General features: G+C 41.5%; 1 protein-coding gene across 2 annotated transcripts; it reads left to right on the forward strand.

Annotated features, from left to right (window-relative positions):
* On the forward strand, positions 1-27,621 carry LOC143302352 (trichoplein keratin filament-binding protein-like). 2 transcript variants are annotated; one of them, XM_076616993.1, is made up of 15 exons: positions 1-79; positions 1,999-2,223; positions 3,564-3,672; positions 4,335-4,436; positions 5,756-5,812; positions 6,672-6,740; positions 8,390-8,563; positions 11,450-11,562; positions 13,339-13,405; positions 14,555-14,665; positions 15,167-15,228; positions 16,267-16,348; positions 17,748-17,933; positions 20,766-20,909; positions 23,744-27,621. In XM_076616993.1, exons 2-15 carry the CDS (start codon positions 2,030-2,032, stop codon positions 23,771-23,773), a joined length of 1,500 nt encoding a protein of 499 aa, XP_076473108.1. In that variant the 5' UTR covers positions 1-79; positions 1,999-2,029; the 3' UTR covers positions 23,774-27,621. The 2 variants fall into 2 exon arrangements, with proteins under 2 accessions (XP_076473108.1, XP_076473107.1); XM_076616992.1 differs by lacking the exon at positions 1-79 and adding an exon at positions 96-248.
* Positions 27,622-27,777: the final 156 nt, after the last annotated feature.

Consider the following 27,777-nt stretch of genomic DNA (forward strand, 5'->3'; position numbering starts at 1 on the left):
TTCAGATAATTTTCTGTTATAGTAGACAACACAATCTCTGAATTTGATGTTTTGGCCACCGAAAATGAAGAACAGATAGGTAAAACTGTTATATTTGAGCGTTAGCTTTAGTTCGAGCAGCCATTTTGTTGACATTCGCGACGAAAAAGGAATGTTTGCACACAAGATGAAACCGATACGCATGTGAACACGGAGTGTTTCTGTTTCAGGGATCAAGTTTTGTTAGCGACTGCATCGCTGACATTCACGTAAGCTTTAAACCGATTTCAAAGGAGACGGCATATGTAATTTAAAACCAAAAATCACTTGTTTTGTTCCCAGTCACGGTATTTGTTCATGCCGAAGTGAACGGTAGGTCTAGTCTGTGACAAGCAGTGACAAGAATCGCATCTCTCTCTCTCTCTCTCTCTCTGCCTGTCTACAGGAATGGAGACAGTTACATATAACAACGAGCACATAAAATACACCACCAGTTTGTTCAAAAGAATAACCTGGTATCCTGCACATATCGGTGTTCCTTTGTTGTTATTTTTAATCGTTGAACAGACCAAAGCTAGACACTAGACAACAAATGAAATGTAGTCAAAGAACTAATATAAGAAAATTTACTTAATCCAGTGGTTTGAGGTGGAGGAGTTTAAATATGATGGGGGCAGGAATATCAAGGAAACAGAAAAGGTAATTTGGTAATCATAACAGCCTGACCTCGTGCACGCAATATATATTTTTGATGAGCAAGTTTTTATGGTAATTGAAGAGAAATCCAAGACTAGAAGCTAATATACACCCAATACAGTAGTATTGATTTTTTTTTATTACTATTTTCTAACGCCACTGAATAGCAAACTGTCAGGGTTACACATGGAGTGGGAAGGGGAGCATGGAAGTGTTCAGCAATAAAGTTGCCAAGTGACATTGACTCAATGTCACTCTCTCCTGATTTCTGTTACTTCTTCTATGTGCCATGAAGCGGAATTTTAATGGCATGTTGACAAAAAGTCCTTTAACTCCTTTTAAGGCCAAGTTGTTTAGGGCACGGGTCATGGACTATCCTATTTGGCTGTTTCTGGATTTATGCTTTACAGGAGTCAATGATAGTTATTGTCACAAAACAGATGAGGGGAGTACAGTAAAACAAAACAAACAAAAACAAATTGTACAGGTATTTTGAAATTTATTTACCTATCTTTTCAGGCAAGCAGATGTGGTACATGGAATGTTTGGATCTGTCTGAACGCAGTGAAGCTTTCTTGAGAAACTGAAAACTGAAACTGATCTCACATAGAATTATCTTCTTCTTCAACATTCATGGGCTGCAGCTCCCATGTTCACTTGTATGCACATGAGTGGGCTTTTACGTGCAAGCCATGTAGGCAGCCATATTCTGTTTTCGGGGGTACACAGCATTATCAGACATGCAGCTTTCACATGAGTTCCAGCAACTTGAGGAGTGATGCTGGCTGGGATTTTTTGTGCTGGTTTGGGTCAAAGCATGCTGCTTTACACTGGACAATGTCCTGCCTCTTTGTTTGCTGCAGGAGTTGTTCTTGTTTTGTGCTTAATGTGCAAATGATTTTGTATAAGGTGGGAAAGCTTGACAATCTGGTGTGCATAGATAAAAAGAAACATCTGCAGTGAATTTGTAATTGTGTAAACAGCTTCCAGCATTTAAAGTTCTGTCTCTAGAGCTTGTAAACTGATCCATGTTCTGTAAAAGTTGTGGAGTATTGCAACATTTAGAGGAATTTAGTTTATACTTTCAAACAGTTGATATTTCTTTGATACACCATGTTTTTTATTCTTTTTTTTTCCTCAAGAATTCCATTCCCAGCTGGGAGTCTGTGCTCATATATGAAGAATACTTTCTGCAGTATTATGATAATGGAATTCAGATTTTCACCACACTCCTTTAAAAAAGTTATATATATCATGTTTAGATTCAAGAAAGTAGATGTTTATTCAGATAATTGGAATACTTTTTTTTTCTTTTTTTTTCAGATGATTGCCATTCTCAGTCACACTCTCAGTCATGGCTCTCCCAACAATGCCAGGCTACTGGACCAGTAGGAAAGGACAGTATGAACAAGCAATTGTACGGCAACGCAACCACGAATCAGATTTTCGACAGAGGTGGACAGAGACATCAGACTATTTCCACAAAAACAATGTGGTGGCAGCAAAGCAAACAGAATGGGGCTCTGGAAAGGCCTATCAAAACAGATGGTAAATATTACAGAGCGTAGCATTCCCTAGTATTTGGCACACCAACATGTCTCCATCTGGGTAAATGCGTCTTCAAACAGAAAGCGGTCATTGTCAGGATCATAAATTGTTAGTTGTTCATAATGTGAGTGGTTTCTTTTCAGGTTCTTCTCTCTCTGTCTCAGTCATCTTTGAGTATCATGTGTCAAGAGCTAATCAAACACATGATCAGGATTGAATTTGGAATCCTGTCTCCTGTATATGGTTGCACTTTGATTATCTCTGTCTGTCTGTCTTCTCTCTCTCTGTCTGTCTGTCTCTCCTCTCTCTCTCTCTGCCTCTCCTCTCTCCTTCCTCTCTCTCTCTCTCTCTCTCTCTCACTCTCCTCCCTCTCTCTCTCTCTTACACACACACACACACACACACACACACACACACACACACACACACACACACACACACACACACATACATATATATGTATCTGGTGTCCAAGCTCAGTTTCATTGATCTAAATGTTTGATCTTGGTGTCAGTGGTTTTAGTAGTTCTCTTCATGCATATTCCATGGAACATTTGGTTATAGGAAAGGTTATGTTAAAATGTGCTATGTTAGAGGTTTTGTTTGGGATTCATAGAGCTTGACACTTATTTCCGCATGCCACCATTGCAACGTGTCTGCCACAAATAGGCACTCAGTAAGTCAGTGAATGAAAGATGTGATACACCATTTGATTGCAATATACAAGAATGCTTGATTTGGAATGGATGTTCTCAGTCATTTCAGACATGTGGGTATGGTGACACGTGAACTGAATGAGATACTGTTGGGCTTGTTGTACATTAACTCAACCATTGAAACAGCTTCTGTATCAGTGCCTTAAATGACAATTAACCTATTTTTTTATGTTTTGGAATATTTCACCTTTGTTTCATGTTTTGTTTAACATTGATGATAACAATTAACATTGACAACATAGGACTGTTGTGATTATTAGAATGATTGGCAGGTCAGTATTTTGGGTTGTTTTTTGTTGTTGTTGTTGTTGTTGTTTGTTTTTTGACAAATTGCAAAACGATGCATGCACATGCACGGACACACACGCAACACACACACAGTTTTTACACTCTGAATCATAATGTAATAGTATCTTACCCACGTGTTTTTCTTTTTACATAATAATTGATGTGTGCATGGGTGAAGGATGTGTCAGTAGTTTCTTTGATTTTTGCTGACGGGCATTTTATTTTATTTTAAGTGAGCCTAAAGAAAATTTTCTGTTTTTGGTTGAAGCAGATAATAAAGTATTTTGAATTGAATTGAATTGAATAAGATAAACGTTTTGTGTTTGTTTTGTTCAGTATCGACACATTCCACAAATCATGTGAAAGAGACTTGAAGGCAATGAACCTGAGGAGACGGCAAGAAAAACTGAAATCCCTATTGATGGATGAGTCCAGACAGTATGAGGTAACGTGTGTGTGTGTGTGTGTGTGTGAGTCTGACTTTGTGTGTGTGTGTGTGTGTGTGTGTTTGTGTGTTGTGTGCATGTGTTCTTTTGATATACATGTTCATATTATTGAGAGAGCTCTGTGAAATTGGTGATGAATAGAAAATGGAATCTATAATTGGGAGTGAATAAATATACCATCAAAAATAGCATTGTCACTTGTTTCTTTTTGGTGTACAGGACAATTTTGACTTATACCGTGCTTGAGACAGTTGGCACATTTCTTACAGAATATTTAGTTATACATAAATACCATGCCTCATTTCCTACAGATGGAGATAGATATTTAGCCAGACAAGAAGACCACACACACACACACAGCACGCACGCACACACGCACGTACGCAAACAACAACACATGCACACACACACACACACACATGCACACACACACACATATGCACATGCACACAAATGACACATGCACACACACACACACACACACACACACACACACACATGGTCTGTTGAAATAATTTCAAGGTACCACGGTTCTACAAAACGCTGTTATCATATGCATGTAAAATAGAACACATATCTCAGTTACATATCCATGTTCTGCTGTTCCATTTATATATTCATGCTTTTGACCAACCTGTGTCTTGAAACAATTGGTCAACAGGCCGAATTGAAAGGCATGTCCAGGATGAACTATGACCGCATCGAAGACATGAAGGATCGAGCTGAAGGTCTCCGAAGTGCCAGGGAAGAGAAACGGAAGCAGGTAAGACACAGCCATTCAGTTCACAGTATCACACATGCCCACTGTCCAGATTTGTCCATATTCATTCCAGAAAATCCTCTAAAAATGTCAACACTAAATGTGTGACTTTTCAAACAAAATTGCGCAGTTGATTTCCTCAGTCAGTCACAATGGGAGCTTAGACGTGCATGTGCCAATATTCTGTCAGAACCAGAAATTTTAGAAAAGCAGCAAAATGAATCTGTAAACCAACATGGCAATGAAGAGGAGTGTGTGTGATAAAGGTCTACACCGAAAAGACTGAGCAGTGATGAAGTGGATGTGTGCGGAAAACCACCAAAGGCAAAATCGATCTACAGCTGTGTGAGCTCAAAGCACCAAGAAAAAGTATTCCCATCTGTGTAATTGTGACGTAGCGTTAATGATCATTTTGGTTTGTTTCAGATTTTTAGAGGCTGTAGTATGGATAGTCAGAATGTGGTGTAGGCAGGTCTGCTTTTCTTCTTCTTCTTCTTCTGCGTTCACTCGTATGCACACAAGTGGGCTTTTTACGTGTATGACTGTTTTTACCCCGCCATGTAGGCAGCCATACTCCGTTTTCGGGGGTTAGGCAGGTCTGCAATATTCACAGTCTGATTTGATTCTTTCAGGTGTCCTCCCTAATACAGTGCATCAGTAGTCTTCCATTGTGAATTGTGGTGGTGGTAGTGGTGAAGATTGGACTGGCTCTTAGTGCTGCAGCCTTGGGGGCTAGTTGACCTGTAGGGACCTTCCCGACACTGACTGTCCTAAAGGCCTCCTGGCTGAGAGAGTGGGGATGTAACTTGGGCACAACATTCCACTCACCACAAATTCCAGCCCAGATAGTCAGGACAACAGCTGCCTCTGTTCTGATGGTCATAGTCCGACACAAGTGTCAACCCCCCCACCCCCCCCCCCCCCCACGCCCCCACCCCCCCCGAAAAAAAAAAAAAATCAGTAGTCTGGCATGAGATTGCCACCAGTTCAGGTACATTTTTTTTTTTTATAGAACTTTGTAACATTCTTTCTTCTAAATCATTTCCCAAAGTCACCTTACAGTTGTGACAGCAAGTCATTTATGCCATAATTCCTTCTGCTTTTACAAATGTTGTGACTGCATTTTTTAATCTTTGGCTGATTTTTTAACAGGTTGTCTTGCATTATGGCGTGGATTAGGGAATTCTTCAGACTAATCATTGTTTTCATTCTTTATAATGATTGTATTTCTTTCATGTTTCATTTTGTAATTCCTTTCCAGTTCATGCCTCCAACACCTTTCCTCACCGGTTCAAAGTTGGGATCTTTTTGTCTGTCACCAGGTTGCTGAAGAAAAATTGTATGAGCATTGGCAGAAAAACAACCCTGATATTAGACAGGTAAGGAAAGGAAGTGTGTGTGTGTGTGTGTGTGTGTGTGTGTGTGTGTGTGTGTGTGTGTGTGTGTGTGTGTGTGTGTTGAAAGCATAAGTGTATGTAGATAAATGAAGTTTGCATGTGCACATGTGTGTGTATGTGATTTAGCCCATGTCCATGCATACTTTTACTTTTCACAAACTTGTATAAATCTTTTCCAAGTATGCTGCTTTCCTGTACAATATTAGAAATGTAATAATGGTACATACAGGCTGGGATTGCAATGGATGAACCTGGGTGTAGCTGTGTATCAGAATGAGCAGCATGGGAGTAATGCGACTGAACCGGTGCAGATGATGGGGCAGCAAAAATAAATAAATAAATAAAGGGAGAGAGAGAGAGAAGGATAGAGAGTGAAGCAGACGGACAGACAGACAAATAGACAGTCAAACAGACAGAGACTGAGAGAATAACACACACACACACACACACACGCACGCACAGCACGCACGCACGCCACAGCACGCAAACAACAACACATGCACACACACACACACACATGCACGTGCATACAAACAACACATGCACACACACACACATGCACATCCACACAAAACAGAGGTGAGTATGGGATTCAAACTTGTGTGGTCAGATTCTTATGCTTTCTTGGTGGATATGTTACCACGAGCCACATAAAGAATAAAATAGAAAATAAAAATCACACACACACACACACACACATAACACACACACACACACACACACACACACACACACACACACACACACACACACACACACAGAGAGAGAGAGAGGAAACATAAAGATAGAGGCTGGAACAGAGGTAAAATGGAACTGATGTTGTGGGACAACTGTGTTGCAGGTCCAGTCGGAGCTGATGAAGGACCATGTGGTGGGCCACTGGTCACATCAGCAGGAAGAGGCCAGACTGGTGAGCGTGCCGACACTTTTCAGTTTCAGTTTCAGTTTCTCAAGGAGGCGTCTCTGCGTTCAGACCAATCCATATCTTCGCAAAACCACATCTGCTAGACAGATGCCTGACCAGCAGCATAACCCAACGCTCATAGTCAGGCCTCGAGTTCATGCACATATATTCATGTACCTATCAGAGTGGATTTCTTCTACATAATTTTGCCAGAGGACAGCACTCTCGTTGCCATGGGTTCTTTTCCAGTGCGCAAAGTGCATGCTGCACACTGGACCTCGGTTTATCATCTCATCTTCTGAATGACCAGACGCTCAGTTTGATTTTCCAGTCAAACTTCAGAGAAAGGGCGAGAGCGCGATTCGAACCCGGACCCTCGCGGACTCTGTATTGGCAGATGAGCGTCTTAACCATTCTGCCACCTTCCTCCCTTCACGACAGCACAGCGCCGTCTTTTCTTCTTTCTGGCCTCTGTTTCCTTCAGCTCATTGGCCGCAGTTTTATTTTCCTTCTTTTAAAAAAAAAAAAAAAATGTGTGTGTTGTGTGTGTTGTGTGTGTGTGTGTGTGTGTGTGTGTGTGTGTGTGTGCTTCACATGAATTTCTTCATTGGCCAAAAAAGAAAAAAAAGAGAGAGAGAGAGAATGTTAACAAATATATGTACAGTCTCTTCATATTTTTTAAAGATATTTGATATGTGGATATATTTATGTGGGGTTTTGTTTGCTTGTGTGTGTGTGTGTGTGTGTGTGTGTGTGTGTGTGGTCATTGTGGCAGCGAAGCATACATGGTTGCACTGAGGAGTTATTTCTTGATACAGGCAGCCCAGAGGTAACTGCAGTGTGGTTGATGGTGGTTCAGCATTGTGCAGTGCACTGCACAGCATTCTTGGCCAACACAGTGCAGTGCTGTGCCAACCAGCAGCGCCTTTCAGTGCAGTGCAGTTCAGTTGTAGGTTCGGAAAGGACTTCACATGGCGCGTACCTGCTCTCACTCATGTTTTTGCACATGCACATGCATGTGCGCACCCACCTCACCCCCCTCCACACACACACACACACACCACACACCACACACACACACAAACAAAACACACACTCACATATCACACACACACACACACACACACTCAAAACACACACACACACACATACACACACACATGTGCGCAACCTCCCCTCCCCCCAATCCCACCCCCACACACACCCACCACACCCACACACACATGTCCGCAACCCCCCCACCCCCTCTTCCCCACCACCCCTCTTCCCCCACACACACACCACACCACACACACACATGTGCGCAACCCCCCCCCCACACACACACACACACACACCACACCACACACATGTGCACAACCCCCCACACACACCCCCACCCACACACATACACACACACACACTAAAAACACATGTGCTCAACCCCACCCCCACTCCCCACCCCCCCACCCACGCACGCATGCACACACACACACACACACTAAAAACACATGTGCTCAACCCCCCCACCCCCACCCCCCCAGCCCCACCCCCACACACCACACGCTACACACCACACCACACACACATGTGCACACACCCCACCCCCCACACACACACTGTTACAACAATCATCATGACACTCTTATCACACACACCAACCTGTGTGTCCCCAGAGAGCGGAGGAGGAGTGCAGAGCGAGAGAGGAGCTGGAGAGACAGATGGAGGAGGAAAGGCTGGCAGCACTGGAGTCGGACCGACAGAAAGAAGAAGAAAAACTGAGGGAAGAGTTTGAGCTGAGAGACCACCTGAAGCGGCAGATGATGGAACTGAAGGCCAGAGAGACCGAGGTGAGCAGGACCACAGTCGTCATGGTCATGAGCAGGACCGCAGTCGTCAACATCATCATCATCATAACAATAATAATAATATTAAGAATAACAACAATGATAATAGTAACAACAACAACAGTAATAATAATGATAATGATGATAATACAGGCAGGGGAAAAAAAAGTGAAAAAAAAAAAGAGGAAGGCAATCTCAGTGTAGCAACGCGCTCTCCCTGGGGAGAGCAGCCCAGATTTCACACAGAGAAATCTGTTGTGACAAAAAAGAGTGATACAATACAATACAATACAATACAATACAATACAGTACAGTACAGTACAATACAGTACAATACAATACAATGATAATATTGGTAATAAATGATGATAATGTTGATGATGATAATAGTGATGATTAAATAATAATGATAATAATGATGATGATGATAACAATAATGACAACACTAACCATAATCATGATATCAGTTGTAGTAATAATATTGATAATGATGATGATAGTAATGATAATTATTATTATGATAATGAGAAGGGTATTTGTAAGTGAGTAGGTTACTACTGTTGTTTTTTTATGAAAGGAGTTGAAGGGTGGTGTTTACTATGGAGAAAGAAAAGGGTTCATTTATGAATATCCATTTTTACTATTTCAGGGATGTTTTTTTTTCGTGTGTGTGCTGGGTTGTGGAAACTGAAAAAGAATGCCAAAGTTTTCCATTTATTTTTTTTATTATTGTAAAAGTACAGACTAACTTAAATATTGTATTGTTGTCAAGTATTGAAGTTCTTCCCTCATCACATGTTACTTCATAAATTCTGTTGTCATGGGGTGAATGTAACGAGCGCTGACTGTTGATAAATTCATTTGTCATGGGATAAACTCCAACAAGTGTAGACTGTTTACAGTTTCTGTTGTCATGAGATGACGATGAGAAGTTCTGACTGTTCTTGGATATTGTTGCTAGAGATAACTGCAATAAGTTTTGTTGTCATGAGATAACTGCCATAAGTTTGTTGTCATGAGATAACTGCCATAAGTTTGTTGTCATGAGATAACTGCCATAAGTTTTGTTGTCATGAGATAACTGCCATAAGTTTGTTGTCATGAGATAACTGCCATAAGTTTTGTTGTCATGAGATAACTGCAGGAAGTTCTGACTGATCGTAAGTTCTGTTGTCATGAAATAACTGCCATAAGTTCTGTTGTCATAAGATAACTGCCATATGTTTTGTTGTCATAAGATAACTGCCATACGTTTTGTTGTCATAAGATAACTGCCATAAGTTTTGTTGTCATGAGATAACTGCCATAAGTTCATTGTAATGAGATAACTGCCATAAGTTTTGTTGTCATGGGATGAGATAACTGCCATAAGTTTGTTGTCATGAGATAACTGCAGGACGTTCTGACTGATCGTAAGTTCCGTTGTCATGAAATAACTACCATAAGTTCTGTTGTCATGAGATAACTGCCATGAGTTCTGTTGTCATAAGATAACTGCCATAAGTTTTGTTGTCATGAGATAACTGCCATAAGTTTTGTTGTCATGAGATAACTACCCTAGGTTTTGTTGTCATGAGATAGCTGTAAGAAATTCAGACTGATCTTTGGTTCTGTTGTCATGAGATATCTGTAAGAAATTCTGACTGATCTTTAGTTCTGTTGTCATGAGATAGCTGTTAGAAATTCTGACTGATCTTTGGTTCTGTTGTCATGAGATAGCTGTTAGAAATTCTGACTGATCTTTAGTTCTTTGCCTTGAGATAGCTGTGAGAAATTCTGACTGATCTTTGGTTCTGTTGTCATGAGATAGCTTGAGAAATTTTGACTGATCTTTGGTTCTGTTGTCATGAGATAGCTGTTAGAAATTCTGACTGATCTTTGGTTCTGTTGTCATGAGATATCTGTAAGAAATTCTGACTGATCTTTAGTTCTGTTGTCATGAGATAGCTGTTAGAAATTCTGACTGATCTTTGGTTCTGTTGTCATGAGATAGCTGTTAGAAATTCTGACTGATCTTTAGTTCTGTTGTCATGAGATAGCTGTGAGAAGTTTTGATTGATCTTTGGTTCTGTTGTCATGAGATAGCTGTTAGAAATTCTGACTGATCTTTAGTTTTGTTGTCATGAGATAGCTGTGAGAAATTCTGACTGATCTTTAGTTCTGTTGTCATGAGATAGCTGTGAGAAATTCTGACTGATCTTTGGTTCTGTTGTCATGAGATAGCTGTAAGAAATTCTGACTGATCTTTGGTTCTGTTGTCATGAGATAGCTTGAGAAATTTTGACTGATCTTTGGTTCTGTTGTCATGAGATAGCTGTTAGAAATTCTGACTGATCTTTAGTTCTGTTGTCATGAGATAGCTGTGAGAAATTCTGACTGATCTTTAGTTCTGTTGTCATGAGATAGCTGTGAGAAATTCTGACTGATCTTTGGTTCTGTTGTCATGAGATAGCTGTGAGAAATTCTGACTGATCTTTAGTTCTGTTGTCATGAGATAGCTGTGAGAAATTCGGACTGATCTTTAGTTCTGTTGTCATGAGACAAGTGTAAACAACACTTAGTGTCAAGTGCTGACAGTGACCTGACAGTGGGTGGCTGCTGTTGCATGCAGTCAGCTGCTGGGAGCCACCAGTGAGAGCCGGGTGCTGGTGGGGGGGGCCAGGAGAGGATGAGCCACTCCGGTGAGTGCAGCAGCCCACCCTTGCGGAGGTACTGCCCCTCCCATACCTCCCTAGAGAACGTCAGCAGACTTCCAGCTCCCCACTTTGCAAATCCAGACTGGTCTGCAGAACTCAGTCCTGCGTGTGTGGATGTCTGCACAGTCACGTCTTCCTTGAGACGGAGGGACGGCCGTTGTTATCACTCTTGTCTGTTTCCCCTGTGCACCAGGCCCAGGAGCTGAAGCGGCAGCACGACCTCCTGATGCGGGAGCAGTGGGAGATGGACAGGGTGGAGGCACAGCGCCGGCACAAGGAGGAGCAGCGCAAGAAGATGGCCTTGGGGTGAGTGGTGGGGGGGTGGTGGTGGGAGTGGGGTGGTTGGGGGCGTGTCCCTGCTGATGTGGGTGGGGAGATGGGTTGGGTGTGTGTGTGTGGGGGGGGGGGGTGAGGGGGGGGGTAGAGATGGGTAGGGTGTGTGTGGCGGGGGGCGGGGGGGGGGGGGGGGCAGGGGTGCAAGGGGGGGGGGGGGTAGAGATGGGTAGGGTGTGTGTGTGTGTGTGTGTGAGGGGGGGGGGGGCAGGGGTGCGCAGGGGAGGGGAGGGGGAGATGGGTAGGGTGTGTCTGTGGGCGAGGGGGGGGGGGGGTAGAGATGGGTGGTGTATGTGTGGGCAGGGGTGCTGGGGGGGGGGATAGAGATGGGGGGGGGGCAATAGAGATGGGTAGGGTGTGTGTGTGTGGGCAGGGGTGTGGGGGAAGGGTAGATGGGTAGGGTGTGTGAGTGGGGGGGGGGGTTTGGGGGGGTAGATGGGTAGGGTGTGTGTGTACATGTGAGGGTAGATGGGTGGGTTGTGTGTGTATGTGCTGCAGTACATCGGTATGGTGAGTGTGGGGGCGTCCCTGCTTGTGTGGGTGAGTAGAATGGGTAGACAAGACAAGACAAGACAAGACAAAATCTTTATAAAGTTTATTGGTAGGGAGTGTCGCCTGGGAATGCTGATGAAGAAAAAAAGAAGGAAGGGAGTGTGTGTATGTGTGAGGATAGATTGTTAGGGTGTGTGTGTACATGAGAGGTTAGATGAGTAGGTTGTGTGTGTATGTGTGTAGGTAGATGGGTAGGGTGGGTGTGTGTGTGAGCATATGGGAAGATAGTGTGTGTGTGTATAGGGATGGGAGTAGGGGATGTCAAATGGATAGGTTTTGTGTGTGTATATGTGTGGGTATATGAGTAGGTTGTGTGTGTATGTATGGGGATGGGGGTAGAGGATGTCAAATGGATAGGTTGTGTGTGTGGACATGTGTGGGTATATGAGTAGGTTGTGTGTGTATGTATGGGGATTGGGGTAGATGATATCAAATGGATAGGTTGTGTGTGTGTGGACATGTGTGGGTATATGAGTAGGTTGTGTGTGTATGTATGGGGATTGGGGTAGAGGATGTCAAATGGATAGGTTGTGTGTGTGGACATGTGTGGGTAGATGAGAAGGGTCTGTGTGGAAAGGATTGATGGAGGGGGTGGATAGATGTGTGGATGGTGTGTGTGGGGTTGGGAGGGGTAGAAGTTTTTCGGGGTGGGGGATAGATGGATAGGGTATGTGTGTGTGTGTGTGTGTGTGTGTGTTTGTGTATCAAAGACAAACAATTTAAAATTCTATTTGATTTTCTTTTTGCTCATAGATGCATGCAAACATAATCATGTGCACACATGTATGCACAAAAACTACACATACACATTCAGCTGTGTGTACGCACACACACACACACACACACACACACACACACACACACACACACACACACACACACACACACACACAAACACACACACACACACACACACAGACACAGACACACAGACAACCACACAGACACACACAGATACACACAGACAGCCACACACAGACAGATACAGACACACATACACACACACGCATGCACGCATGCACACACGCATGTATGCGCACACACACACACACACACACACACACACACACACACACACACACACACACACACACACACACACACACACACACACACACACACACACACACTCAGCAAATGTTGTACGACCACCAGAATGACCTGTGTCCTGTTCTAAACTCGTCATGATGTCTACAGACGAGCACTGCTGCGACAGCACAAGACACAGATGATGCACAAGTCCAAACTGATCCAGGAAGAACTTGTGAGTAAAACAATCAGTCAAGTTAGTCAAGATTCATAGTGCGTGTGTGTGTCTGTGTCTGTGTCTCTGTGTGTGTCTGTGTGTGTGTGTGTCTGTGTCTGTGTGTGCACTGGATTGAAAACCAGATGAATGTTGTGGCCTTGTTTGTTTGAGGAACTTTGTCTGTGTTCTGTTGTTATATTTTGATTTCTTCACTCATCCATCATCCAGTATGATAACTAGAATTGTGCAATCAACAACCATCTACCTGAAGATCTAGCCCCACCCACATGTAATATGCGGCTTCTGTTCAAACGTGTGTGTATGTGTGTGAGAGAGAGAGAGTGTTTGTGTGTATGTGTGTGTGTGTGTGTGTGTGTGCATGTGTGTGTGAGAGAGAGTGTGCATGTGTGTGTGTGTGTTTGTTTGTACTATCCCCCCCAATATTCCTTGTGACCCCAGTACACTTGGTAATAAAGACATATTCTGTTCTATATTCTATTATTTTGGCCTTTGATTTCATTTTGGTTTAATGTTTCACGTATACCGGTGGCAGACTGCCAAGGCCTATCCAGTGTGTTATGTTTTGTGCCAAGGTCAGGCATCCACTCTCTACATCATCCTTCTGTTTTGTTTTTCTCTTCGGCAGAGGTGGTATGACTTACTGGTATCAGTCTGCTCTCTTTGGTACCTTCTCGAAACTGAAACTGTGTGTGTGTTGGCCTGAATGTGAAGAGTGCCTCTGCCAGTGTCTGGGCAATGTGTGGTGTGAGAAGGCGTTGTGGATAAAGGTGTGTGCGTGAGTGTGCATGTGTGTGTTTGTGTGTTTGTTTGTGTGTGGTCTGTGTGTTTGTGTGTGTGTGTGTGCATGAGTGTATATGTGTTTGTGTGTGTGTGTGTGTGTGTGTGCTTGTGTGTGCATGAGTGTGTATGTGTTTTTGTGTGTATGTGTGTGTGTGTGTGTGTGTGTACAAATGTCTGTGTGCAGTACACATGTGGTTTTTGTTTTGGTTTGTTTGTTGTTGTTTTTTTGTTGTTGTTTTTTTTTGGGTTTTGTGTGTGTGTGTGTGTGTGTGTACTTAATGTGCATGTGCTTAGGGCCAAGTATAAGTTATAGTCTGAGTGCATTCTTGTTACGTGATTATTGTCTTGTTGTTTGTTTTTGTGCAGGAGCTGGACAGGCGTTTACTGGAAGACATGATAGAGAAGGAGCAGGAGGAGATTTCCCTGAACACCGCCCGTCGAGAGAAGGCCAAGGCAGACGCACAGTGGATGAAACAGGTACTGTCCAAACCGTGCTGAGTGTGTGCATGGAAAGATTTATTTGCTTTTGAGTGGGAAAATTCTTTATTATTCAAACGCCTTGTTTGAATGTTTCCAATTTTCTGGATTCACTTCTTTTTTTTTTAAATCTGGTCATTTTAACGGATGGTTGCATGAGAGTAATGATGTGCGTGTGTTTGTTTGTTTTTTAAGGAGAAAACTGCAAATATGTTTTTGAAAAAAAAACAACAACAGCCTTTTCTTGAAAAGAGAAAGAAAGGAGTCAAAAAAAAGAATGAAAAAGAAGACAGATATATCGAAAGCTGCTCTGGGTAATGCTGTAAAAATCTGTGCGGAGAAGTTTTTGTTGTTCTAGTGATCCTGTCTGTGTCGTGTGTTTTATGAAGGTAATGAAGTGTTGAAGATTGGGAAAATTATTTTCTTGACACGGCTATATTGAAAAAAAAAAAAGCAAAAAAAAAAAAAAAAAGCAACAACAGTAATTTGTTCCTGTGACAGGTGATCGAAGACCAGCTAAAACTAGAGAAGGCCAGAGAGGCAGAAATGGAGACGCTGTTCCAGTGAGTACTGGCTTATTTATTTTATTTTATTTTATTTTATTCTATTTTCCCCTCATGCTTGCTTGCAGGATAGATGTTATAGAAATATACCTCATTGTTAGTATGTGTGAGGCAGAGAAATTTACCTCATCATTATCATTATGTGTGTTGGGATGAAGCAAAAATATACCTCATCGTTACCATTATGTATATAGGGATGAAGAAGAGAAATCTACCTCATCGTTATCATAATGTGTGTAGGGATGAGGCAGAGAATATACCTCATCGTTATCATCATGTGTGAAGGGATGAGGCAGAGAAATATACCTTATCGTTGTCATTATGTATATAGTGATGAGGAAGAGAAATATACCTCATCATTATGTGTGTAGGGATGAGGCAGAGAAATATACCTTATCATTATGATCATGTGTGTAGGGATGAGGCAGAGAAATATACCTCATCGTTGTCATTATGTGTGTAGGGATGAGGCAGAGAATATACCTCATCATTATTATGTGTGTAGGGATGAGGCATAGAAGTATACCTCATCGTTATCATTATGTGTGTAGGGATAAGGCAGAGAAATATACCTCATCGTTATCATTATGGTTGTAGGGATGAGGCAGAGAATATACCTCATCGTTATCATTATGTGTTTAGGGATGAGGCAGAGAAATATACCTCATCGTTATCATTATGGTTGTAGGGATGAGGCAGAGAATATACCTCATCATTATGGTTGTAGGGATGAGGCAGAGAAATATACCTCATCGTTATCATTATGTGTGTAGGGATAAGGCAGAGAAATATACCTCATCGTTATCATTATGGTTGTAGGGATGAGGCAGAGAATATACCTCATCGTTATCATGTGTGTAGGGATGAGGCAGAGAAGTATACCTCATCGTTATCATTATGTGTTTAGGGATGAGGCAGAGAAATATACCTCATCGTTATCATTATGGTTGTAGGGATGAGGCAGAGAATATACCTCATCATTATGGTTGTAGGGATGAGGCAGAGAAATATACCTCATCGTTATCATTATGTGTTTAGGGATGAGGCAGCTCGCATGTGGCAGAAACGGGAAGGAGAGTGGGAGAGAGAACGACAGGCTCGTCAGCGACTCATGGATGAGGTGAGGTTGACTCCATGGCTGTATTCTACACAGATGAGCTGTCTGCTGTATATCAGAGCTGTATTGTGAGGTTGTATCAGAGCTGTATTGTACACAGATGAGCTGTCTGCTGTATATCAGAGCTGTATTGTGAGGTTGTATCAGAGCTGTATTCTAAACAGATGAGCTGTCTGCTGTATATCACAGCTGTATCATGACATTGACTCCATAGCTGTATTCTAAACAGATGAGCTGACTGCTGTATATCACAGCTGTATCGTGATATTGACTCTATGGCTGTATTCTAAACAGATGAGCTGTTTGCTGTGTATCAGAGCTGTATCATGACATTGACTCCATAGCTGTATTTTACACAGATGAGCTGTCTGCTGTATATGAAAGCTGTATCAGTATCAGTGGCGTAATCAAACCAGAGTTTGGAGTCAGACTGTGAAAGAAAGAACTACTCATGCAGAAACACACATGACACACAGTCAAGCACACATTGGTGTCAGATACAACAAGACAGAGCTAGTCATACAAAGGTTCACAAAAAACAGCACAACTCAAAACAACACAACACAACACATCACACAATACAACTTCTCTTCTTCTTCTCCGTTTGTGGGCTACAACTCACATGTTCACTCATATGTACACGAGTGGGCTTTTACATGTATGACCCTTTTTTTTTTACCCCGCCATGTAGGCAGCCATACTCAGTTTTCAGGGGTGTGCATGCAGGGTATGTTCTTGTTTCCATAACCCACCGAACGCTGACATGGATTACAGGATCTTTAACATGCGTGTTTGATCTTCTGCTTGCACATTCACATGAAGGGGGTTTAGGTACAAGCGGGTCTGCAATGTGTGTTGACCTGGGAGATGGGAAAAATCTCCACCATTTACTCACCTGAGAATCGAACCTGGGACCCTCAGATTGAAAGTCCAGTGCTTTAACCACTCGGCTATTGCACCTGTCTCACCGAGATTCAAACCTGGGACCCTCAGGTTGAAAGTCCAGTGCTTTAACCACTCGGCTATTGCACCTGTCTCACCGAGATTCAAACCTGGGACCCTCAGGTTGAAAGTCCAGCTCTTAACCACACGGCTATTGAGCCCACAACACAACACAACACAACACAATACAGCACAACTCAAAACACAACGCAGCACAACTCAAAACAGCACAGCACAACACAACACAACACCGCGCAATTCAAAACACAGCACAACTCAAAACACAACACAACACAACTCAGAACAACACAGCACAGCACAATACAACATAGCACAGCACACCAAACCAAACCACACCACACCACACAACTCAAAACAACACAGCACAGCACAACACAACTCAGAACAACACAGCACAGCACAGCACAGCACAGCACCACACAGCACAGTTTCGGTGCAGGTGTTGGAAGGACGGCAGGAGCAGATAGCAGACAAGCTGGAGGAGGTGAAGCGGAGGCAGCAGGAGTCGCTGGAGCGCCGGGAAGAACTGCTGAGGGAGCTGGAGGTCGCCAACCAGCTGACCCAGCGGGAACAGGAGAGGGCGCAGGAGGAGCAGGAGGCCTTCAAACAGGAGCTGAAGGAACAGGTGTGTGTGAGTGTGTGTGTGTGTGTGTGTGTGTGTGTGTGTGTGTGTGTGTGTGTTTCTCTTCTCTTCTCTTGTCACAACGGATTTCTCTGTGTGAAATTTGGGCTGCTCTCGCCAGGGAGAGCATGTCATTACACTGAGAGCACCACCCTTTTTTTTTTTTTTCATTTTTTCCTGTGTGCAGTTTTATTTGTTTTTCCTATCGAAGTGGATTTCTCTACAGAATTTTGCTAGGGACAACCGTTTTGTTGCCGTGGGATCTTTTACGTGCGCTAAGTGTATGCTGCACACGGGACCTCAGATTATAGTCTCATCCAAATGACTAGCGTCTAGACCACCACTCAAGGCCTAGTGGAGGGGGAGAAAATATTGGCGACTGTACCGTGATTCGAACCAGTGTGTTCAGATTCTCTCGCTTCCTAGGCGGACGTGTTACCTCTAGGCCATCTTCCACGTGTGTGTGTGTGTGTGTTTGTGTGTGTGTGTGTGTGTGTGTGTGTAAGAAACAGGTGTGTGTGAGTGTGTGTGTGTGTGTAAGGAACAGGTGTGTGTGTTTGTGTGTGTGTGTATAGTAAATATTTGGACTTCCTGATTATCAGAGAAATGTGTAGGTAAAGTTTCTGCTGTTAACTTACAGACAGAGGAATCACAGCACATTGAGAACAAGTATTTTAAATGCCTAATTGATGATGATGATGATATGGATACTTATATAGCATCGTTCCTAGGTCAGAGACCAAGGTCTAAGCGCTTTACAAACACGGAGTCATTTGCACAACAGGCTGCCTACCTGGGTAGAGCTGACTGACAGCTGCCATTTAGGCACTTGTCATTCGTTTCCTATGTCATTCAAATAGGTTTCAATCATGCACACAGATATTTATACAGACACGCAACATTTTACATGTATGACCGTTTTGTTTACTTACCCCTCCATGTAGGCAGCCATACTCTGTTTTTGGGGGTGTGCATGCTGGGTATATTCTTTTTTCCATAACCCACAGATTACAGGATCTTTAATGTGAGTATTTGATCTTCTGCGTGTGTATACACACGAAGGGGGTTCAGGCACTAACAGGTCTGCACATATGTTGACCTGGGAGATTGGAAAAATCTCCACCCTTTACCCACCAGCCCATTTACCAAGATTTGAACCTAGGACCCTCAGATTGAAAGTCCAGTGCTTTAACTATTTGGCTGTTGCACCTAATTATCATAAAAGATCTTTAGGTAAAGTTGAGAGAAATGTTTAGGTGAAGTTTTTGTTGTTAACTTACAGACAGAAGAATGTTAGCATATGGACTGCCTAATTATCAGAGAAATTTTTAGGTAAAGTTTCTGCTGCAAACTACCTAATCGTCAGAGGAATATGAATGTAAAGTTTCTGCTGTCAAGTAAAGTTTCTGCTGTCAAGTAAAGTTTCTGCTGTCAAGTAAAGTTTCAGCTGTTGGGTAAAGATTCTGCTGTTGGGTAAAGTATCTGTAGGTAAAATTTCTGCTGTTGGATAAAGTATCTGTAGGTAAAGTTTCTGCTGTTGGGTAAAGTATCTGTAGGTAAAGATTCTGCTGTAGGGTAAAGTATCTGTAGGTAAAATTTCTGCTGTTGGGTAAAGTATCTGTAGGTAAAATTTCTGCTGTTGGGTAAAGTATCTGTAGGTAAAATTTCTGCTGTTGGATAAAGTATCTGTAGGTAAAGTTTCTGCTGTTGGGTAAAGTATCTGTAGGTAAAATTTCTGCTGTTGGATAAAGTATCTGTAGGTAAAGTTTCTGCTGTTGGGTAAAGTATCTGTAGGTAAAATTTCTGCTGTTGGGTAAAGTATCTGTAGGTAAAATTTCTGCTGTTGGATAAAGTATCTGTAGGTAAAGTTTCTGCTGTTGGGTAAAGTATCTGTAGGTAAAATTTCTGCTGTTGGATAAAGTATCTGTAGGTAAAGTTTCTGCTGTTGGGTAAAGTTTCTGTAGGTAAAGTTTCTGCTGTTGGGTAAAGTTTCTGTAGGTAAAGCTGTTGGGTAAAGTATCTGTAGGTAAAGTTTCTGCTGTCAAGTAAAGTTTCTGTAAGTAAAGTTTCTGCTGTCAAGTAAAGTTTCTGCTGTCAAAGTTTCTGTAAGTAAAGTTTCTGCTGTCAAGTAAAGTTTCTGCAGTCAGGTTAAATATCTGCTGTTGGGTAAAGTTTCTGCTGTCGGGTAAAGTTTCTGCTGTTGGGTAAAGTATCTGCTGTTGGGTGAAGTTTCTGCAGTTAGATGAAGTTTCTGCTGTCAGGTAAAGTACACTGATCTAAAAATAGGTGGATAGCGCATTACTTCTTTGAGCCCCTTTGCAAACTGAAGCCAGCGGAAGTGTTCAACCAGCCATTTTGCTACTCGTGTTAGTACAGTGCAAAGCGGTAACTTCATATCTGTAGCCGAGTGCTTAGCTGGCTACGATGACTGCTTCACGGCAAGCTTTTACTTGCTCGTGGCATTAGTTAAGCTGACATTCCTGTGTGTGCCTCCACAGCAAGTTTGCGCAACATGTCACTGCACTGTTTTCCTGTAATAACTTTGGTAAATAAACCATTGGCAGATATCAGTCAAGACACAACATTTGGCATATCGTGGGGGCAAACATAAAGCAGTTTCATCGAAGATACACGGTTACAGTTCAGAAACTACCACCAGTTAGCAAACAACGTCTCAACAGACTGACAGCCGGATACGAGCCTTAGTATGGCAATTAGTTGGCTTAGCTTTTCTGGCCAATGAGCTATCCATCTACTCTTAGACCAGTGGGTAAAGTATCTGCTGTTGGGTGAAGTTCCTGCTGTTAGATGAAGTTTCTGGCTGTCACCACACAGATGGAGGAGCGACAGCACATGGAGAAGCTGGCGCGACTCAACCTGCAGCAAGAGGACGACGAGGAGCTGGAGGCAGACAGAGAGTACCAGGACTTCCTGCGACAGGAGACGGACCGCATGAGGCAGCGCGGATACACGCCCACGGTAAGTGCGTTAGTGCATCAGGCAGCGCAGATACACGCCCACCGTAAGTGTGTTTGTGCATGAGGCAGCGGGGATACATGCGCACCATAAGTGTTTGTGCATGAGGCAGGGTACACACCCATGGTAAGTGTGTTAGTGCATGAGGCAGCGGGCATACACGCCCACCATAAGTGTGTTAGTGCATGAGGCAGCAACGGTACACACCCATGGTAAGTGTATTAGTGCATGAGGCAGCAGGGGTACACGCCCACCATAAGTGTGTTAGAGCATGAGGCAGTGCAGATACACACCCACGGTTAGTGTGTTAGTGCATGAGGCAGAGTACACACCTACGCTAAGTGTGTTAGTGCATGAGGCAGCAAGGGTACACACCCATGGTAAGTGTATTAGTGCATGAGGCAGTGCAGATACACACCCACCGTAAGTGTGTTAGTGCATGAGTAAGCAGGGGTACACACCCATGGAAAGTGTGTTATTGCATAAGGCAGGGTACACACCTACGCTAAGTGTGTTAGTGCATGATGCAGAGGGGATACACACCAACAGTAAGTGTGTTAGTGCATGAGGCAAGGGGGGGTATACACCCATGGTAAGTGTGTCAGTGCATGAGGCAGGGGCTACACACCCACTGTAAGTTTGTTAGTGCATGAGGCAGGGGGTACACACCCACGCTAAGCGTGTCAGTGCATGAGGCAGGGGGTACACACCCACGCTAAGCGTGTCAGTGCATGAGGCAGGGTACACACCCACGCTAAGTGTGTCAGTGCATGAGGCAGGGTACACACCCACGCTAAGTGTGTCAGAGCATGAGGAAGGGGATACACACCCAAGGTATGAGAGTCTACCAAGCTTCATTTCTGTAGAATGGCTGATGAAATATTGTCAGCAATGGTAGGAATATTTCTGTATTATACAGATTTCTGTGGAGCATCTGATGAAAAACTGTTAGCATTGGCAGGGGTATTTCTGTATTATATGTATTTGCATGTAGACAATATATATATATATATATATATATATATATATATATATATATATATAGGGAGAGAGAGAGAGAGTGGGTGAATGAGTGAGTGATAGATTTTGAGAAATAGCTATTACACTTTTTTTTCTTTATTCTACTTTATTTCAGTATGAAGACACACTCTTTCTGTCAAATGGCCCCTGTATCCTGGCCGTCGAAGTTTCAGTTAAAAAAGAAAAAAAAAGTGTTACTTTTGTTTTAGTTATTTTGGACTGCCGAGAAGAAAGAAAAACAAGAGAGGCAAGGCCTTCAAGACTCACTTGTGATACATGTAAAAGGAATTTTTTTAAATAGATTTATTCATTAAAATGTGTTCTGTATTTGTTATTATAAAGCTTTGGGTGAAAGAAAGAAAAGAAAAAAGAAAAGAAAAAAGGCCTGAGCGCAGATTCGATCCTGACATGTTCAGGTGGGAAGAAATTGTCTTACTCACTGCACTATTGCAGATCCATGAATGACATTCAAAAATCAGCATTTAAGCATGCAATAAAAGGGCAATAAATCGATTGCAGTATTCAAAGTGATATCGCTTTCTAAATCATATTATTTTGGTGTATCTCGGGCATTTAAGAATTCTTTAAGGGCATTTAAGAATTCTTTAAAGTCTGCAGTAAAGGAGACATGGCCATCACCGCAATCACACTGCAACATTTAGCCATTTTTCTCTGGATCCAGATAGATGTACAAGTTTAGTTACACCCGCCGGGAAAGTATGCCATGGTGTTCATTCTAGTTAATAGAGTATCCACTTTAAAAGATTCATATGCAGTAAACACGTTGATGATGTAGTCTGTGTCACTGTATGTGTTCTGTCCAGAATTTGTATTTCACAGGATCGACTCAGAGGTAGAAAAATACGAACGAATCGAGGGAGCCGAGTCGAAACGAGTACACAGAATGTAAGAAAAATATACAGACAAGCCGCATACAACAAAATAAGGCCAAATGAACACGCTTAATAGCCAAAAAAAGCGTAAGACGAGACAGAGCGAAAACCTGACAAGATGGCGTGGAGAGCCTTGGCCAAAGGAATGATTCAGCGCTTATAGCTTTTAGAGGCGTTTGATTGGCTAAGAGCGGACCAGGCAAAGAGGGGCGTCTTTTCACTGTTAGCCGCGCAAAATTTGGCCAAGCAGAGCAAACCGATAGGCCTAGTTTGCATCAGTTTGACATGGTACAGTATATGTATCACCAAACATGGAGTATAATACAAACTCCTCCTTTTCATCCATTTAATTGCGAACAAGAAAAATGAGGTCATGCCATCATCTCACAAAGCATCGCCAACTCTACTGCAACTGGAATGCGGTAATTATGGTGTTTTTGGAACCATTAATGAAACGGGAAACACGGCTTAGTTCAGGAGACTTACAAACTTTCATTGGTGTGACTGTGAAGATTTCTTTCCCTACTATTCTTAAGCCAGATTTGGTATTGACAGACAAAGTATTTCCAGAGAAAATGGCAATGTTAAAGTTTACCAAGGACACACATGCATACATACAGACACACACACAGAGACAACCGAATACCGTTTTATAACATAGACTCACTTTGCTTACACAAGTGAGTCAAAAATGGAGTACTTGTTGTTGTTGTGTATATCAAGTTTGGAGTGCTGTATAAATAAGGAAAATGTCATTTTTTAAGTTCACTCATTATTGTGTTTTCTATCTCTCACAAGGGGAAGCAATGAACAAATCATTTTTCTTTTTTTTAAGAATGTTTGCAGACTCCAGAATACTTGATTGACTGTTGTCATAAACTGAAGGCAGATGTTTACAGTGAAATGTCCATGTCATGTGTGCAGTTTGCTGGCAAAAAGCAGGCATGGTCTTAGCCATTGCACACAGACTGGGTCCTTCGTCACCAGGCATCAGCTGCCGGTTTTGTGCACATTGCGCATGGTCCAGTCTCTGTGGATGTTCACATGTTGGACGGGGACCAAGATGGGGTGTTGTGGGTTTTTTTTGCTTTTGCTGTTTTGTATGTTGAAGGGAGTTGTTCATTTGTGACACTGACACAGCCTGTTTTTGCATAGAATGGGAACGTTCATTTGTGACATAGGCACATTGCTGCAGTTGAAGATTGTTTGTCATGCTGTGGCTTAAAGGTAGCAGATGTGATATGTTTTTTTGTTGTTGTTTTTGTTGCTCTTTTGTGTGCATGTAGAAGGGGAATGGTCATTTGTGACATCAGCACAACCCACTGTTGCTGAAGATTGCCATGCAGCGATTTAAACTGAGGGTGTCTGCTGTATGATTTCAATCTGGAGCATAAAGCATTGTATGTACACATTCAGTCTGTTTGACCAATTTCAAGGGCTCAGTAATTCAGCAGATCTTGACTGCACTTCTCATGCAGAATACATCTTTGTAGTCATGGCAAGCTTATGGTGGTTACTTTTTGTTGTTGTTTGTTTACACTTGTGATAAGTTGAAAAATTTTGGATAAGCTTTTTGACTGTTTAGCTGTCATTTTAAATATCACATTGTCATGTCTGTCAGTTAACGAAAGATGCATGGGGTGGTTGAGTGGCAAGACACATTTCACTGTCTCAAAATATGCATGATTTTGTTCGTTTGTTTGTTTTTAAAGAACTGCATGCATGTATAACTCATCAGTACATAGGAATGTGTGTTGGTTTCAGTTGCCTGACAGTGTTTATATGCATAGCAATATTACGTTACGGTCACTCTTCTTTTCGTGACAAAAAATGCATTGAAAATCCCGGAATGTTTGAATATCTACATTCATTATTACAGGATGTCTTGTTTTTAGCAGTGCATTTGATTGATGGGTATTTTTGTAAATTTAGCTTTATGTTGAAGTATGAATGTTGGATTATTATTTCAAGTCTCCTATTCGGATGACACAGTAAGTTTGGCTGAATATTTTCTATCATCTATACATCTTAATAGCATACCTTTATCTTGATTGAAATTCATTATTAAGGTGTGTGCCACTACTTTGCATGGTCTGTTTAGTTGGGACATTGCTCTCATGTACATCAAGGAAAAAAGATTTGTTATAACTTTGAAACATTGTATTAAGTCCAACCTTTCACTTTAATGCAACTTCATGGTTCAAAATAGAATGATTTGTCTTTTGTTGTTCCTTACTGGTTAACTATTTCTGTGGTGATTTTGTTAATGTTGCATTGATATGTTACAAAAGATTCAGCATTTCACATTGTCTGCATTTACACTCACAACTGCCTCAACTGTATTTGATAGTGTCATATTTGCTTCAGATTCATTTTTAGGAATGTTTGCCCACCCCTGCCCCCACACACATTTCAAAAGCCAGGAATAAAGTATGAACTTGTTCAACATTATGGCCTTTTTATGCTTAAACCTGAAATTGACTTTCCAGAGAAGCACAGGATGAACGCATTATTTCAGAATATAGTAAAACCAGGTAACCTAACCTAATCATTATTTGTTGATGATGACAGCTAAAAGTCACATGACTGATGAAATGTGCATGTGGACTCACTGTGCCAAAGAGTGCAAACTGCTTCCTGTTCTTTGCGAACTTTAAGGTTTTAAATTGAATTATTATGGAGTGAGCTGAATCTCAAACATGGGCATGACCAGTTTTTTCAGGCCACACAGCTGACAAAAATTAATACCATACAAAGTGGCTACATCAATACATCATTATGATTCAAAATGGTATCATTTCCTGATAATACCACTCAGCACATCAAAATATGGTAAAAAAGAAGAAAGTAAAAAACGGGAATAGAGAGTCATGTAGTTTTGGCAAATATATGTTCCTGCACGCACACAAAACCATTTAATTTTGCATGCACTCTTACATTCAGAGATAATTTTAATCAAGCTGCATTTGTCTTTGGACTGGGAAATTTTCAGTTTGAAAAACATTGTTTCCAATCTTTGCATATTAAAAAAACCTTTGAAAACAGTTTTTGATTTTCATCTTCATATTTTGTTCCCTGTGCTTGTAAGCATCGTATCATTACATGCTTTAACCAAAGTACAATAAATCATTTTAGAACTGGTGGTATACATGCTGTGGTTGTAGATTTGGACAGATGGGGGATTCCTTTTTGTTGATTTTTTATTTTGAGGTCATATAATTAATCACACTGCAAATATTTTGATCATGTTTTGAGCATCAGTGTTGCACTTGACCCAAGATGTTGTCGAAAAGAGGGACAGGAGCAAGAACACTAAGCACCAGTTTAATAAGAATATATCTTTTAATATGAATAACATAATTATTTTTGTTTCTGTAAATTGTTTAATTGCGTCTTATTTGCAGCCAAACAAATATTCCGTAATGTTTCATCAAAGTTAAAATCATCTTAAGATGATTAAGAATATTTTCTGTAATTTTGATAAAATATGGCTTTGGATTTGATGCCAATGTGGATTCAGAGGTCAAGGTTACAATTCGAGTTTACAACCTAATTGATATTGAATTGTCTGTCAGCATGTCCATGTTTGTGAACACATTGGCGTAACTTTGTCAAAATCAACCCATTCAGGTGTCTGAAAGATCAGGTGACTTTGTTAAAAGATAAAATTCTGATAGTCTGGTTATTCAAGGTCCATCGACAGACAACTGCTGAAACACTTTTGATGTTCTTTTTGTGTTCACTCACTTTAGATTTTACATTTGGTATCCTGTTTCTGTAGTGCATTCCCTATCACCTCCCAGCTTTGAAAAATGACAGCAAAGAAAGGATTAAAATGCATAGAACTGATCTGTTTCTGTGAATACCTTTCCTGCACAACTCTTTTATGTAACTATGTTTTTGTATTATGTAAGTTTCATGGGACCGTGTGGGATTGGGTTATTGCATGTATGTATACACCGTATGCATGTGTGAACAGTTTGTTAGTGCTGAAAAGGTGTTGGGTTAGCATTTTATATAAGAATGATGCATGAAAGTGACAGTTAACAGTTTGTGCCTTTTTCATTTTGAAAGCTTTTCTTTTTCTTTTTTGGAACTTATTTCCAGTATTCTCATGTTCATGAATAATAAACTGTAAATATAGCCTTTGATAAACAGGTGGTGGTATGGGAAGAAAGATCTTAACACAGCACTCCCCAATATCATTATCAAAACAAAAACATAGCCTTGAACAGAAAAGGAAGTGGATGGTGCTTTTCCTTATTGATTTCTTTGCAATGTTGCTTCAAGCACAGCTACATTGTATTGCAGTTGTTTCTCTCATTAAAGGAAAACTTGATTCAGGCCCAAGCAAGGTCAAATCACTTTCAAATCATCAGTTATCACATTCAACAGGTAGTAACTGTGTGGTTGGAACACTGAACTTTCAATATGATGGTCTTGGTCCTCCCATCCTTTACTTCCGCAGTTCCTTTCAGCTGATATTATGTGATCAAAGTTTACTTGGGTGAATATGGATATGCCGTCTACATCAAACACCAAACTCAAACTGATCAGGTTTGTCAAGTCTGTTAATGTGAATACGCCCTCAATCCAAACACCATCAAACTAAGTTGTGAGATAGTGCTTTTGGACACTACAATGAACATTCAATGTTTCCTCTAGAATGTGACGTTTCTGAATGAAATCATGTTTGTGGTGCCTTTTTGTTCAGAAATAACATCTTTTTAAAATGTCACTCACTTGTCCAAACTGTACAGCTTGGTATTTGTGAAATAAAACAAGAGCACAAATCTTTTCAAAAGAAATGTATGAATGTGTTGGATTTCTTTATTTACTTTTGTATTTCAAAGCAATGTTTTCTTCAAATTCTTACTCTTTCTCTGTTTGTGAGATTATTTCAAGTTAATTTTGGGATAATCTTGTCACGTATCTTTAATCACTGAACTGAAATATTA

This window comes from Babylonia areolata, chromosome 29 (genome assembly GCF_041734735.1).
Source record: "Babylonia areolata isolate BAREFJ2019XMU chromosome 29, ASM4173473v1, whole genome shotgun sequence".
NCBI lineage: Eukaryota > Metazoa > Mollusca > Gastropoda > Neogastropoda > Buccinidae > Babylonia > Babylonia areolata.

Coding starts and splice junctions, on each gene's coding strand:
- LOC143302352 (XM_076616993.1), top strand. CDS start 2,030: ATGGCTCTCCCAACAATGCCAGGCTACTGGACCAGTAGGAAAGGACAG. Junction 4,437..5,755: donor GGGAAGAGAAACGGAAGCAG/GTAAGACACAGC, acceptor GTCTGTCACCAG/GTTGCTGAAGAAAAATTGTA. Junction 5,813..6,671: donor ACAACCCTGATATTAGACAG/GTAAGGAAAGGA, acceptor ACTGTGTTGCAG/GTCCAGTCGGAGCTGATGAA.